A 13,459-nucleotide genomic window follows, 5' to 3' on the forward strand; every position below is an offset into this window, starting at 1 on the left:
GGAATGGAGCCAGGACCATCCCCTGCGGCGCCCTAGTGCTGCAGAGAAGCCGGTCCGACTCACAGCTCTGTGCTCTCACATACTGTGGCCGGTTTGTGAGGTCATCTGTCATCCATGATGTGAGGTGGTGGTCCACTCCGGCGTGCGGCAGCTTGTCCCCCAGTAAGTTGGGCTGGATGGTGTTGAAGGCACTGGAGAAATCAAAGAACATGATCCTCACAGTGCTCCCAGCATTCTCCAAGTGAAACAGCACCGAGTGAAGGAGGTAGATGATGGCTTCCTCCACACCGATGCTGGGCTGGTAGGCAAACTGTAGCGGGTCCAGTGATGAGCTCACCAGCGGTCGCAGGTAGGCAAGGACAAGTCTCTACTTGTGTGTCTGTGTGTATATTATAGATATATACCGTATTTTCCGCACTAAAAGGCGCACTGGATTATGAGGCGCACATTCAATGAATGGCCTATTTTGTAATTTTGTTCATATATTGGACGCACTGGATTATAAAACGCAATCTACAATGCATCTACTAGATGGACCTCCGCTCCTTCCGTTCGACTCGAGGCGTTCATGACCACCTCCGAAAAACGTAAATTAACGATTACTTCAATGAAATTACGAAAATTGAAAATAATGCATCAAAACAGAAAATCAAACGAGGAAATCTCAAAATAAATTCTATAGCCCCCTGACAGAATTTATTTTGGCATTTCCTTGAGTATACTCCAACAGAACGATCAGAGATGTCAGTAAAATGTAGGCGACTGGATAGTCTCAGAAGTGTGTGGCGTGTGTGAGAGAATGGGTGTATAAAGTGACAAGCTTATCCACGAAAAATTTTCATTTGCATTATATTCAAGTCGACAAATCCGCTTCCGGTAACGGAATATTCCGTCCGGTCGGGTGACAGCCCTTAAAAAAAAAAAAACAAAAGAAAAAAACAAAACATTTCAGCCTCAAGAGAACAGTCATGTAGGCAGATGGACAGTGCCAGAATTCAGTTAAGTGCCCGCCGCCCACCCTTCAGGAATGCACAACTTGGTTAAAATGCTTAATATGAATCACCAGTGACGCGTGTGAGACAGAAATCACTCAGGAAAACAACCAACACCCTTCAGGACTGTGCGGCAAAATCCTCTCCAGCAAAGAAACGTCCTAATTTACACCCTGAAATGGAACACCGTCTCCTCTCTAATGTCAGCAGCTTTTATTTTGTAAGGCTTTCAAAGTACCTTGTCGTTGGTACATGCACGCACAACGCAAAACTACACGGTCATACATTTGTGCACAGGTTATCAAGTCCACGAGTAAATAGATGCCAATCTTTTTACAAAAAGTTTCAAGAAAGAGCTTCTCTTTCAGTTGAGTGGGAGCGAACCAAATCTAAGATTGACATTTCAACAAAAAATAAAATTAAAGTGGAATCATCATGACTGAATGAATATGAACATATTTACAAAATGGATGTGGTGAAAAAGGCAATTGATGGATTTGAAAGGATCAGATTACTTCGAGTGGACAATACTATTGCACCCTGAGCAATACACACACACACACACACACACACACACACTTTACTCACTTGCTGCCACGGATAGAGTTGTGATCAAGTTTTGTCATGAAAAGGAGTCCTCCTGCATCACGTTCAAGAAGGTGAGGATGATCATTACCATCACAATCGTCATCATCCCCTCCCTCCTTTTTGATGGCAAGGGCAGCTCACTAGAGGTCGGGGGAGGGGGTCAAAGTCTAATGCGATGTCTTCATCACTCCTTTCTTTGTGCCGGCGTTACGACTGGTTGTACGAGTTGCTTTGGTTGCCGTTGGAGCTCTGGTCGTTTTCACTGGTTCGAAAAAAACAAGACAAAAACGGCCACTCCATGCGTTCCTGTCAGCCATTTTGTAGTGATTGAGGGTACCTGTTGGGAGGCGGTTTTGGTTTGGGCATCTTGTTGAGCACGGCGGCGATCTCTTTGCGGTCATCGAAGTTCTTCCACTGGTCGTACAGCTTGAGGATGACGCGGATGATCTCCAGGATCTGAACACATTGATGATTGTGTGTACCGAGCATCAATAAGGTTGATCATGACATTAAAAAAAAAAAAAAAAAAAAGGTGAACACAACATCATCAATAATTCAACTTACCATATTTTCCGCACTAAAAGGCGCACTGGATTATGAGGCGCACCTTCAATGAATGGCTTATTGTGTAATTTTGTTCATATATTGGACGCACTGGATTATTAAACGCAATCTACAATGCATCCACTAGATGGTGTTACGCTCCTTCCGTTCGACTAGAGGCATTCATGACCACCTCCGAAAAACGTAAATTAACGATTACTTCAACGAAATTACGAAAATTGAAACTAATGCATCAAAACAGAAAATCAAGCGAGGAAATCACAAAATAAATTCTATAGCCCCGCTGCAGAATTTATTTTGGCATTTCCTTGAGCTTAGCTCCAACAGAACAATCAGATGTCAGTAAAATGTAGGAGACTGGACTGTCTCAGAAGTGTTTGTTATTTATTCCTTTGTTGTGTATTCACAAACGAGGAAATCACAAAATAAATTCTGTAGGGGGGGGCTATAGAATTTATTTTGTGATTTCCCGGCTGGATTTTCTGTTTTGATGCATTCTTTTCATTTTCATACTTTCATCGAAGGAATCGTTAATTGACGTTTTTCAGAGGAGGTCATGAACGCCTCTCAAGTCGAACGGACGAAGAGAAGGCACGGAGACGGACAAAGGCGTACCTGTATTTGTTGAGACTGTGAAAACCATGAATAAAGTGTGCGTTTTTTAAAAAAAAACAACACCACAGCTCTCCTTTTTTCGGAGCTGCAATAAAAACGTATTTCATAAAGCAGCGGCACAGTTCACTGAACCAACAGCAAGTTCTAACATTGTAAGCATGTCTCCAGCAAGGAGCCATCTTGGAGGTCAACATATTACCGTAATGACCATACACAAGGCGCAGCAGATTTTAAGATGCGCCTTTTTCAGAAAATTTTAAGAAAATGGAAGACTTTTCGATGCGCCTCATAGTGCGGAAAATGCGGTAATATTTACGTTACCTTTGTTGAGGATGTCACACGTTCTAAATTTCTTTTCGTGTGTGTGTTTGTGTGTGAGACACGACAATCCACTGCCATTTCTCTACAACTATTTGTCCAAATGCACGTGTGAGTGGAAACCTTGTCCATGTCCACGGAGAGCTCTGCAAACCACTGCCTGGCGTCCTTCTGCTGCACCACGCAGGCCACATGTAGACAAGCTTTGTTGGAGGGAAACAAAAAAGGCAACGTGAACACAGCTGACTCGGCGATGTGGCTCGATGGCGGCGGTGCGGGGAGGGAAAAGGTTGTCCGCACCCAGGGCGATCATGAAGGGAGGGTAGAGCAGACACAGGTCGGTCCTGTAGGTGTCATTCACGATGCGCCTGGGGGGTAGACACAGCAGAGAAGCTCCACGGCACTGCGAAAATGGGGGAAGAGACCCCCCCCAAAAAAGGGAGGGGCGGCGGAGAACCGACTGACCAGGCCAGCGGCAGTAGCATGTCCTCCTGGCCCATGTCCTGCACGTACTGCAGAAGTGGTCTGTATGGGTGGTACACGATCAGGCAGCAGTCCTGAAACGGCAAACCGCAGCGACTCACCATTTCATTGTGTTTCTATGCAAACATTGTACGCCTAAAATTTGAGCCAAAAAAATAGAAGCTTAAAGCCGCCAGAATAGATTCCACGCTTCGGGAACGTGGCTCCCGAAATGACGACACCAGCTCGAAGCTACAGTACATACGTTGGCTGTCAAGTTGGACTTTACACAGGAAACACATGAAGAAAAAAAAAAAAACTCCCAGCTATTCTGCCTTTTTCTGTGGCAACGAGGTGCTCTTAAGTGGCCATGCCAGTGGACAACCTGAATGCAACATTTGACCGAAACAGTAAGGTCGAAAGTTAAGAACATAACAGCCTAGAGTTGAAGAGAGATCAAATGTTTTATATCTTTTTTTTTTAAATACACACTGGTGGCCAATACAACCCCCCCCTAAATATAGATTTAATATCTTAAAACAAAAACATGCAACTCACCATCAACTCCAACAGGTAGAACTCACATTCCAATATCTGCAAAGACAACGCAATTCATTCAGACTTCATTTTACGCCGATTCAGGTGGTGGAGGAATATGATCGGGACGTACATATTTGGCGGTGTGCTAAAGGCTTGAAATGCTCCACATTTTTTTTTCTTGTGGGAAAAGGAAGTGGTTATTTATTGTAGAATTGTTCAGAGACATACAGCGTAATCTCTGATAACCCCGTAACGCATCCACAGCTGCTATGGCAAAACGCCCAAACGTCAGCATGACTCCCTCCAATTACTTATGAATGACTTTTTCTCCAAACATTCTTAAAATAATGTTATTTTATTAGAGGAATTCGGGTTTCGAGGATTCTTTGACAGAACTAAACAACCTCTCCGCATTTCACTGTTCATCCAGCCACAAGTTTTCTTTTTAGACTATCAATTCAAGACGTGATTCTTACCTCGATCTCAGCCAACAGACAGAAGATCAATTTAGAGGATAATTGTCCTTTTACCATGTCAATCTGTTGGGCGCCCGATGTTCTGTCTATTGACCGAAACCTCAGTCTGATATCACGTCTGGGTCACCGATTGCTGGGAGGAAAGTGGCCTTCTTTCCTCCGCGTGGTCGATTTCGGATGATAAGGATGTTGGTTCTCCAAATACAGGCTGGAGTCGATGGAACAGTACCTCTGAAGGGTTTATTTGCAGAAAATTCTGGACACTAATGATTTATAGACAATGGCTGCTTGATCACGAGTGTGTCCACACTAAGGACACACAACATTTATTTCATCAGAAGGGCGGTACCGAGACTATGGTAGACTAAATATGAGCAGAATACACACTTCAGGGTCTGATTGCCAGATAGTCCTGACAAGACAACCTGGGGTCATCATAGCAACTCATTCCCGTCCTCTTGTCACGACACAAAACACTCGCGCTATAAATAAAGGGTTTGCACGCACGGAGGAACACATCGAAATGGACTCATGCCTTGACGCTGTGCCGCGAAATACTACACGCGGGAAATCAGGACTTTCGGGAAAATGTGTGACTTACATGATTCATTCGGTAAGGGAACTCCTTTGGGAAGGCGTATGAGAATCTTGTTTTCACTAGTTTGAAGGGGGGGAGAGAGAAAAAAAAAAAAAGAATCTCAATTTTAAAAACCAGCAATTATACGAGTTAGTAGATTGTGAGTGTATGTTGACTTACACACAGACGTGGCTGCAGAGATCAACCTCGTGTTGGAAACCACTCCGAATTCCTGTGGGAAAAAAATAAAACTACTTTAAAAAAAAAAAAAGTGCGGATAATATTTTCAGTGAAGACTTCTGAAAGTGTCCATACCTCCACTTTGGAAGCTAAGAAAACACAGGTCGGAGCCATGAGAACTGGGTCGATACTTTTTAGTGAATATCTGTGGAGGGGGGGAAACAAGCCCAAGTTTACACAAATACTGTGTCACGGTGCCAATATCCCGTTTGGGTATCACGATTATTTCGGGGCTTACCTTGCATAGAAGCGTTTGAAGTAGACAGTAGCGGTGGCGATAACCTGTTGCCTCAGCTTCAAGTGTTCTCCCAAAGACTGAATGACTGACAAGAGCACACAAATCGATGGTTCAGTCATTCAAGGACAAAAAAAAAACATCTTCACCCAAAAATTCATAATTACAATTCATTTGGATGGACATGCTAAATGATTCCACGTTAAACCCATGAATATTTCAAGCCAGCTTCAAATATATATTTCAAATGATTGTTTTGTTTGAAATTAATTTGACGAGTGTCAAAATTAATTTTAAAAAATGTTGAATAAAATTCAAATACTGCAAATTCAGAAATATTGAGTTTGAAATATGGGGCCTTGAGTTAAATATTTAAAATTAGTGTAAGTATTTAAAAATTAAAACCATAAAAAGTAACTTGAAAATGTCAACATTGAAAATTCAATAAACAAAATATTTCAAAGACATTTCAAATTCATAAATCTTGCGTTTGAAATACACTTCAAATAAGTAGTTGGTATACAAACTATTTCATTTTGAGAAATATGTTAACCCACTCAACCAGAGCTTGCAATATTTTCTATTTAACTTGAAATACATCGCATGCTAATTTGGTGAATAAGTCAAATATTTTAAAATGACCACAAAAAAATATTTGGGATTCAATTTGCTTTTGGACGTGAAAGTGATTGGATTGTTTGGTACAGAATGTGCTACGAGTTTGTAGAGTACGGCGGAAGGTAAACACCGTTGGCAAAGAAGATCTGCAGCTTCCAGTATTCCTCCTCAGAAAGGATCTTGAGGTCCTTCTGTCGTTCCTTCATGAGGTCCTGCTTGTCCAGCACCCACTGCAGACTTGGCCAAGGCATAATTGCACATTTCAGCTACTTTTGACGACATAAACATTTCTCACAGCACAATAATATGGTTGAAGAGTAGTTCCAAACAGTAGTAAAAAAATTGACGACAGTTCAGTGTTGTCATAACCAACAGGAGTATTCTTCCCAAGCTGTTCCTAAGCACAATTTATGGTTTCTAACAAAGTTAATATTCGGGGCTAAAACGCGACGTTGACTTTCAAAGCTGAAAGAGTCGTATTTAAGTCTGAAAAGAAAAAAAAAACATTTTGTCTCCTGGACAGTTTCGAGATCGACAGCTAGCTTCCACGGAGGTAATGCTAGGCCCCGAGAAAAAGGTGGCGGCTTCGGCGATTAAAAACGTATCCTGTTCATCTCGTTGCATCAAACTTACTAGTGAGAACTTTGCCAGAAGTTTCCAGCCATTGCGGACGAGACGAGGTAGAAGAGGACACTTTAAATTTGCGTTGATTTACTGCAAAGAAGTGGACGCCGGAAACACTGGAGCGACGCGAAAAACATTCCGGGGGGGAACAAACGAGCAAAGAAAAAAAACTGGTTCCGCATGCCACTATTAAGTATTTTCAAAAGACAAAACGACTTTGAATGACGTTTTCTTGAAACTGTCTCACCTCGATCATCTGGGGAGGTTCACAATTAATAATTAGCCAATAACATGAAAAAAAATAATATACATTATTAGAGGTCCTGAATCTTAAATGTATTAATCGACAACCGCATTAGTGTTTTGCTAGTTCGAATTGGCCGCAATTAGTTTTTGCCTGACCAACCAGATAATTATTCCCACAGGGGAGCAGTCACTGCCTGGAGAACTAAACCAAGAAGATGAGTCCTCTGCGATGTAGACACGTCGGTGCCACTCCAAAAAAAAAGTCCTGCAAATCGAAAAATAAATGCATTCTAAATTCATCAACAGAGAAGTGTTCTTCCAAATGTGAATGATTTATTAAAAAAAAGAAATCAAGTACATAGAATGAGGTTTGACAATTTGCAATTCATCCCATTATTTCTTTGTGCAGCAATGGTCCAAGGTGATTTCAAGAACTGCCTGGTGTAAACGTGATTTTTTCTTTTTTTTTTTAATCTGAAAAGACGGACCTGGTCACAACACATTTCAAACACTTCATTTCATGTGTATGAATTATTTTACTAAAAGCATTCTTGTTCCTGATCATTTTCGTTCAAAGAGGCACTGCTTGTATAGCGAAGTACTGCACACTTTGAGTGTGTTACAGAAAAGCGCTCAGTAAATCTGATGCAGGATTATATTATCATGATTAAATGAAGAGATTTTGCAAGGCTGCAACTAAATATTGTCATCGTTAATTTATCCTTCACTTATTTTGTTGTTTAACCGTATTTAAAAAAAAAAAGCATGTTTGAATTCCCATCCTTCAAAAAACAAGGCATCATTTCAAATCGACAGCGCAGAAAGTGCACAACCAGATGAATTATGAGACAGTTTCTGGTCTGGTCCATAACATGACAGAAAATCAGCAAAAATGTTGATTATTGATGTAAACGCAAATGTTCAATACAAAGAAAAGTCTGCTTTCATTGAGGAGTAGATATTGAGGAAAATATACTGGTGAGAAGCAGAATTTTCAATATTAAAATGAGAATGGTACCGAAAACGATTCATGGATTATCAAAAATCATGATTTATTTGATAATCAAATAGGTGATTCATTGGTTCACCTCTAATGGTTTGTCTGTAGCTCTGAATTAGGGAGCAGATAGTATTTTTTTTCCTCTGTATTATCAGTCATCATAGCATCAATAGCACCTTCCACCCCCCCACACCCTATCAACATACCCCTGTTTTGGATATATTATATCTTCAGTAGTGTTTTAAAAATAAAAAAAAAAGTTCAATCTGTATTTCTTTGATCAACAGTATCCTTATGATTTTCTGAATTAATACAAATGTAATAGGCTCCAACATGCCTGCCGGCCTTGTGGTTCCGAAATGGATAAAGAATTTGAAGTCATTCAGCTATCGGCTATTATTCTATTGTGTTTTACCTTTTTCACGTTTTCATCACAGTATCGTTTCCGTCTCGAGGTACTGCATTGGTATTGCGGCAACACCAGTTCAAGTTTCTGTTTACGACTGCATAGTTTTCTAGTGCAAAGGTTTTGGTTCATCTCCCACCCCGCCAGCGAGGCGATACACTGCAAGGCTTACTTCATGTGCCAAGGAGTCAGCGCTCTCCTAAAAAAAAAAAAAACAACAAAAAAAAACAAAAAAAACCCAAATGTGTGGAAGCAACATCGGCAAACTGACACGCCTGACAGGCAGGCTGTCCTCACCTGAGTGTCCGCTTCAGCGTAAACTCGGACCACGTCCTCCGTGCCGGACGGCCTCACGAAGGCACGAGCGTGTCGATACTTTGCCACGGAGGCGTCGATGGCGTCCTGCAGGCCCGCCGGGCTCACCGCACGTCTCTCAGCGTCGGTCGTGTCGATCACCCGGCGGTCTGACACCTGCCGCGCACACACAGGCAGCGCCACGCGATCACTGGATACTAACATTCACTCTCGTCGACCATCAACAATGAACTGTGCGGCGTACGTTTGCCTTGCCTTGACTTTCAGTTGCCGGTTGGGCACGTCGGTGTAGATGGCGTCCCACTGCTGCACCGTCATTCCCTTCAAGGCCAAGATCGCCTCGATCAGCAGCATGTCAGAAATGGCGTCGCCTACCGTCTATATGGGAGGAAAAGCGGTCATGACTTAAGATGACTACGCTGGTATTATTAGATGAGTACCTGGTTGGTGACGTTGATGATGTGCTGCAGAAGAATGGCCGCTCTCTTCCTGGTGTCATCGGTGTTGACGTCCTCGGCCAGTTGTCTGATCTTTTCCTCGGCCGCACGGCTGAACAACACCTGCACATGCACACGTTGTCACTGAATGCGTGATGGCGAGGGATATTGCTGTTTTGTTTTGTTTTTTTAAAGAGGAAAATGATAAAAATGAAATCTGTACTTATCACCATCTACATCCTTTGAGAGGCTGTTTATATGCCTCAGTAGATGCTGCTGTTTTGTTTTTTTTGGGGGAGGGGGCGTTTCACAATGGCGTTTCAAATATAAGACCGCCTTTAATACTGTGCAGGGAAGACACCATTTCAACTAATCATTGTGACTGCTTTCATACCTCGGTAGATGCTGCTGTTCTGGTTCGCAAGACAGGGAGAAATGAGCTCACTCTAGCTGGAATCCATCGAGGTGACTTACCGTCCCGTGGCCGTTAGCCTCAAAGTAAACGCTGGTGTCAAACTCCTGCGCCGCGTGATGGAGGTGCTTCACTCCCGTCTTCGTGCACCTCACAATCACCTGAACCAACACGCAATAGCCCGTATAGTCTTTCCTTTGTGAAAGCGTAGTCACATGTGTGCTCACCTTCATTGTGTCCTCCAGGTAGCGCGTGGAGCTGCCGTTAGCGTAGGCCGTTTGCACCACAGCTATCTTTAAATTTAAGCGAGCCTGAAAAAAAACGTTGATCAGCCTCTGTCCCAAACCACCAGGCAGCAAAAAACTAAACATCTGAGACTGCTGACTTGCGGCACGATGGTTTCCCATCCGTACCTGCATGAGCAGCTCTTTGAGGAACGTGCTGATGAGCGTTGCTATCTTGTCTCCGTCTAGGAGGTGGAAGCGGTCCTCGCTGTCGGTGTAGTAATAAACGATACGGTCGGCGTCGCCGTCAAAGGAGCAGCAGCGCTCGCCGCTTTGGACCTTGACCCCTACCACAGAAACCGGATGAAACATGTTCAGGTTAATGACGGTTGAAACCAAAAGATGAAAATCTATGATTGTATATTTGTTTTCAAAATTAGAATTGCAAAATCGCGTTGACCAGTGTTATAGGAAATTACTCATATTCATAGCATATTTTAATGTCAATTTAAAAAAAATGCAAAAAATTTAAGTCAAATAATTTTAGATCTAAAATATGAATATTTGATCAGGATATTAACCAATCAGAACTACCAAAAATTTATAAATGCTAAAAAAAAAAAATTTAAGTGTGAATTTATATAATTAAGTACATTTGTTCATCAAAGGACAAAAAAAATTTAAAAAACAGTAGGTGGCAAAAAATAAAAACCTGAATTAAAATGCATATCATATATGAAATAATGTCATGTAAACATATAATTCAATGCATTTCAAGAATACAGGAATAAGACAAGAAAAAAATCCAATCAAAATACTTAGTACTATAATGAATGTATAAAAAAATAGAACAATAATCCCTTCTGGCACATTCCGTGACAATGCCAATCAAATATACAATCAAAATACTTAGGACTATAATGAATGTATAAAAAAAATAGAACAATAAGCCCTTCTGGCACATTCCGTGACAATGCCAATCAAATCTCCTGAAGTCTTATTGACGACTGCAACAAATCCAAAAGGCTACACAACCCACCTGTGGGTGGCTTTTGCTGCACTTTGACAAAGTCGGCCCCGCACTGGTGGTTGAGCTTTCCGTGACCTTCGTTGAAGAGTGAAATCTGCAGCTCTCTCTTGAGGTGACGCTCCATCTCTCGCAGCTTCAGCGCGCCGATGCCATTGGCGCCGTCCACCGTCAGGTGCTTCTGGTCGTCAGTACGGTTGGGTGTCTCCACGCAACACACACAGACAAAAGCGGTGAGTACCGGTAACTAGGTACTTGAGTATTTATTTTTATGATGACCTTTTACTGCCTACATGTTTGTAATTTACTCTTTGGAACTTTCTTACATTTTTGGTGAGCTCGATAAACGCCTGGCAGAGTTTCCCGTAGTATCCTTCCACCGTGGCCTCGCCGTATTGCCCGTGCGTGTTGTGACAGCAAACCATGTAGTGAAGCTGCGGGGTGGTCACCAAGCCGTAGCCTTTTTGGGACAGACGTACGTGAGGAGATGAGATTTCAAACTCAAGGCGCCGTCCACCGTCAGGTGCTTCTGGTCATCAGTACGGTTGGGTGTCTCCACGCAACACACATAGACAAAGGCGGTGAGTAACTAAGTATTTGTGTTTTTATTTTTATGATGACCTTTAACTGCCTACATGCTTGTAATTTACTCTTTGGAACTTTCTTACATTTTTGGTGAGCTCGATAAACGCCTGGCAGAGTTTCCCGTAGTATCCTTCCACCGTGGCCTCGCCGTATTGCCCGTGCGTGTTGTGACAGCAAACCATGTAGTGAAGCTGCGGGGTGGTCACCAAGCCGTAGTCTTTTTGGGACAGACGTACGTGAGGAGGTGAGATTTCAAACTCAAGATATAGACTCCACCGTACGGGCGAGTGACGCCAACCTTTGCTGCGTCCTCCCAATGACGATACGCCATCCAGGACTGCTTGTGACAGCCTTTCACTGCTGCTCCTGCCAAAATAAATATTAGAGAGAATTACAACTTGTGTATTTGAAACAACCACATCGCTTTGAATGTCTGCTAGCTGTAAGGTAACACGCAATTGGCTAACAAATAGCATTTAGCATTTATCGTCGTGCAGTCACAACTATTGTAGCAAGGGAAAAATAAATATCGACACTATAGTGACACATGTAGACGGGACTAATCATGGGCATATATTCTTTATCCTCTGTGAATACAACTAATGTGTGTCTTTATTTTTCTAGAAATGCAATCAATAAGTGTTTCCCCTATTTTTAACTTGGGTTGGGCTCTTGTGCATGTGGGTGATTTCATGGCACTTGTGTATTTTTTTCTTCTTCTGTTGACCAGTGTTATCGAGCACCTGGTGTCTTTGCCCACAAACACTAAGGCCCCCTGGCTCTTGTCGATGTCTTCTTTCTCCAGGATGTCCTCCAGCACCGAAAGCAACTCCTGCTGCTCCGCATTGGCCAGCCGGGTGGCGTAGCCCTCCCAAGCGAGCGTCACCATCTCGCCCATGGGGTCAATCAGCTTCACCCCGTTGTCTTCCTGCGAGACCAACAGAAAGTTAGGACAGAGGAAGGTGTCTTTAATTTGGGTCAACCAAGGAGCACCTCGGGGTTGTGGGAGGCAGTAACCATGACGCCGATGGCGGCTTTGGTTTGTTTGGCTCGCAACGCGGCCAGCAGGCCCATACGGAACATGACGTGATCCAGACGGCTGGCGTTGGTCCTGAAACCAGCCGTGCCATACTGCAAAACCAAACCAGGGGGCTTGGGGTGCACCTCAGACAGTTTGGAAACTTGCTCCAAGTGGGCCATCACTGAAACAAACACCGCCAAAACACCAGTCAGCCAGCAGTGTGATTAGTCTGTAACTGGTATGATTCCATACTTAACCGAAATACTTCTGGAAGCACAGGCATACTCTGTTGCAGTAGGTTTGAAATTAAAGGTGGGCTAACTTTTGAGTTCAACGACAGAACAACAAACGACAGATGGGTTATTCGTAGATGAGTTAAAGAAAAATAAACTATGTAAAGACTGTATTAATGATAAAGTAATAGGGTTCAAGTTAAAATATGCTTTAATGTCCATACTGTCAGAGAAATAAAACTGTCAAGAGTGCAAGAAGAAAGGCAAAGTTCAAACTCCATAAACTCGTGTAAATGACAAGTTACGCCCAACTCACCAACGCCGACTCACATTATTTCGAGTCGCGATTTTAATTCCTACAGACCTACACGCCAATCTGATGCTATCAACACATTCAAATGTTTGTAAACTTGCATTGTCGTCAAATTGATTTCGGTCAGACTTACTGATGTTGTTTTCAACCTAGTCGTTTGCTGCATGAGTCTTGGTTTTGGCGACGTGGCTGAACTTCCGGGTGCGTCATGACGTTTGGGCGCGGCTTTTAGCCCCAGCGTCGAGCTGTAATAATTTATAAACACACGCATAAAATAACAGTGCATTTAATATGCCCTTAGCTGATATGGTGAGGCAAGAATTGGATGAAAAAAGGCAATAATTAAAGGACGTTTTCGAGTGAGGGGAAGGACAGCATTCCCCCCCCCCCC

General features: G+C 42.8%; 3 protein-coding genes across 5 annotated transcripts in view; all 3 read right to left on the reverse strand.

Moving 5' to 3' along the window:
• Positions 1 to 1,040: 1,040 nt before the first annotated feature.
• Positions 1,041 to 7,011, reverse strand: ccnc (cyclin C). The gene is made up of 12 exons (XM_019890315.1): positions 6,859 to 7,011; positions 6,356 to 6,462; positions 5,611 to 5,695; positions 5,448 to 5,517; positions 5,313 to 5,364; positions 5,157 to 5,212; positions 4,098 to 4,133; positions 3,543 to 3,634; positions 3,378 to 3,445; positions 3,201 to 3,280; positions 1,918 to 2,036; positions 1,041 to 1,842 (listed from the first exon to the last, which is right to left on the reverse strand). Exons 1-12 carry the CDS (start codon positions 6,888 to 6,890, stop codon positions 1,788 to 1,790), a joined length of 852 nt encoding a protein of 283 aa, XP_019745874.1. The 5' UTR covers positions 6,891 to 7,011; the 3' UTR covers positions 1,041 to 1,787.
• A 395-nt stretch (positions 7,012 to 7,406) lies between these two features.
• pgm3 (phosphoglucomutase 3) lies at positions 7,407 to 13,310 on the reverse strand. Of its 3 annotated transcripts, none has more exons than XM_019890269.1 (13): positions 13,202 to 13,310; positions 12,495 to 12,703; positions 12,245 to 12,429; positions 11,800 to 11,867; positions 11,585 to 11,718; positions 10,929 to 11,121; positions 10,079 to 10,236; positions 9,893 to 9,976; positions 9,728 to 9,826; positions 9,257 to 9,376; positions 9,072 to 9,194; positions 8,799 to 8,972; positions 7,407 to 8,700 (listed from the first exon to the last, which is right to left on the reverse strand). In XM_019890269.1, coding segments are annotated over exons 1-13 (1,638 nt in total). In that variant the 5' UTR covers positions 13,203 to 13,310; the 3' UTR covers positions 7,407 to 8,610. The 3 variants fall into 3 exon arrangements, with proteins under 3 accessions (XP_019745828.1, XP_019745837.1, XP_019745845.1); XM_019890278.1 differs by lacking the exon at positions 13,202 to 13,310 and adding an exon at positions 13,086 to 13,195; XM_019890286.1 differs by lacking the exon at positions 7,407 to 8,700 and having other exon boundaries at positions 8,836 to 8,972; positions 9,061 to 9,194.
• LOC109527544 (cyclin-C-like) overlaps positions 13,297 to 13,459 on the reverse strand; it is a 2,040-nt gene continuing 1,877 nt past the window's right edge. Inside the window, exon 5 of the mRNA XM_019889536.1 lies at positions 13,297 to 13,313. Within this exon, the coding sequence (XP_019745095.1) occupies positions 13,297 to 13,313 (17 nt within the window). The remainder of the gene's footprint in view (positions 13,314 to 13,459) is intronic.

The sequence above is a fragment of the Hippocampus comes genome, unplaced genomic scaffold (assembly GCF_001891065.2).
Source record: "Hippocampus comes isolate QL1 unplaced genomic scaffold, H_comes_QL1_v1.1 scaffold397, whole genome shotgun sequence".
Classification (NCBI taxonomy): Eukaryota; Metazoa; Chordata; class Actinopteri; order Syngnathiformes; family Syngnathidae; genus Hippocampus; species Hippocampus comes.

Bases quoted from the DNA above. Each gene is read 5' to 3' on its own strand.
- ccnc (XM_019890315.1), bottom strand. From the start codon at position 6,890: ATGGCTGGAAACTTCTGGCAAAGTTCTCACTA. The intron at 5,696-6,355 runs GTGTTTACCTTC...TGCTCTTGTCAG, and splicing joins GCAGATCTTCTTTGCCAACG to TCATTCAGTCTTTGGGAGAA. The intron at 3,446-3,542 runs GTCAGTCGGTTC...TCTACCCCCCAG, and splicing joins ATGCTACTGCCGCTGGCCTG to GCGCATCGTGAATGACACCT.
- pgm3 (XM_019890269.1), bottom strand. The intron at 11,868-12,244 runs GTGCTCGATAAC...TTATTTTGGCAG, and splicing joins TTTGTGGGCAAAGACACCAG to GAGCAGCAGTGAAAGGCTGT. The intron at 11,719-11,799 runs GTTGGCGTCACT...TGTCCCAAAAAG, and splicing joins ATTGGGAGGACGCAGCAAAG to ACTACGGCTTGGTGACCACC.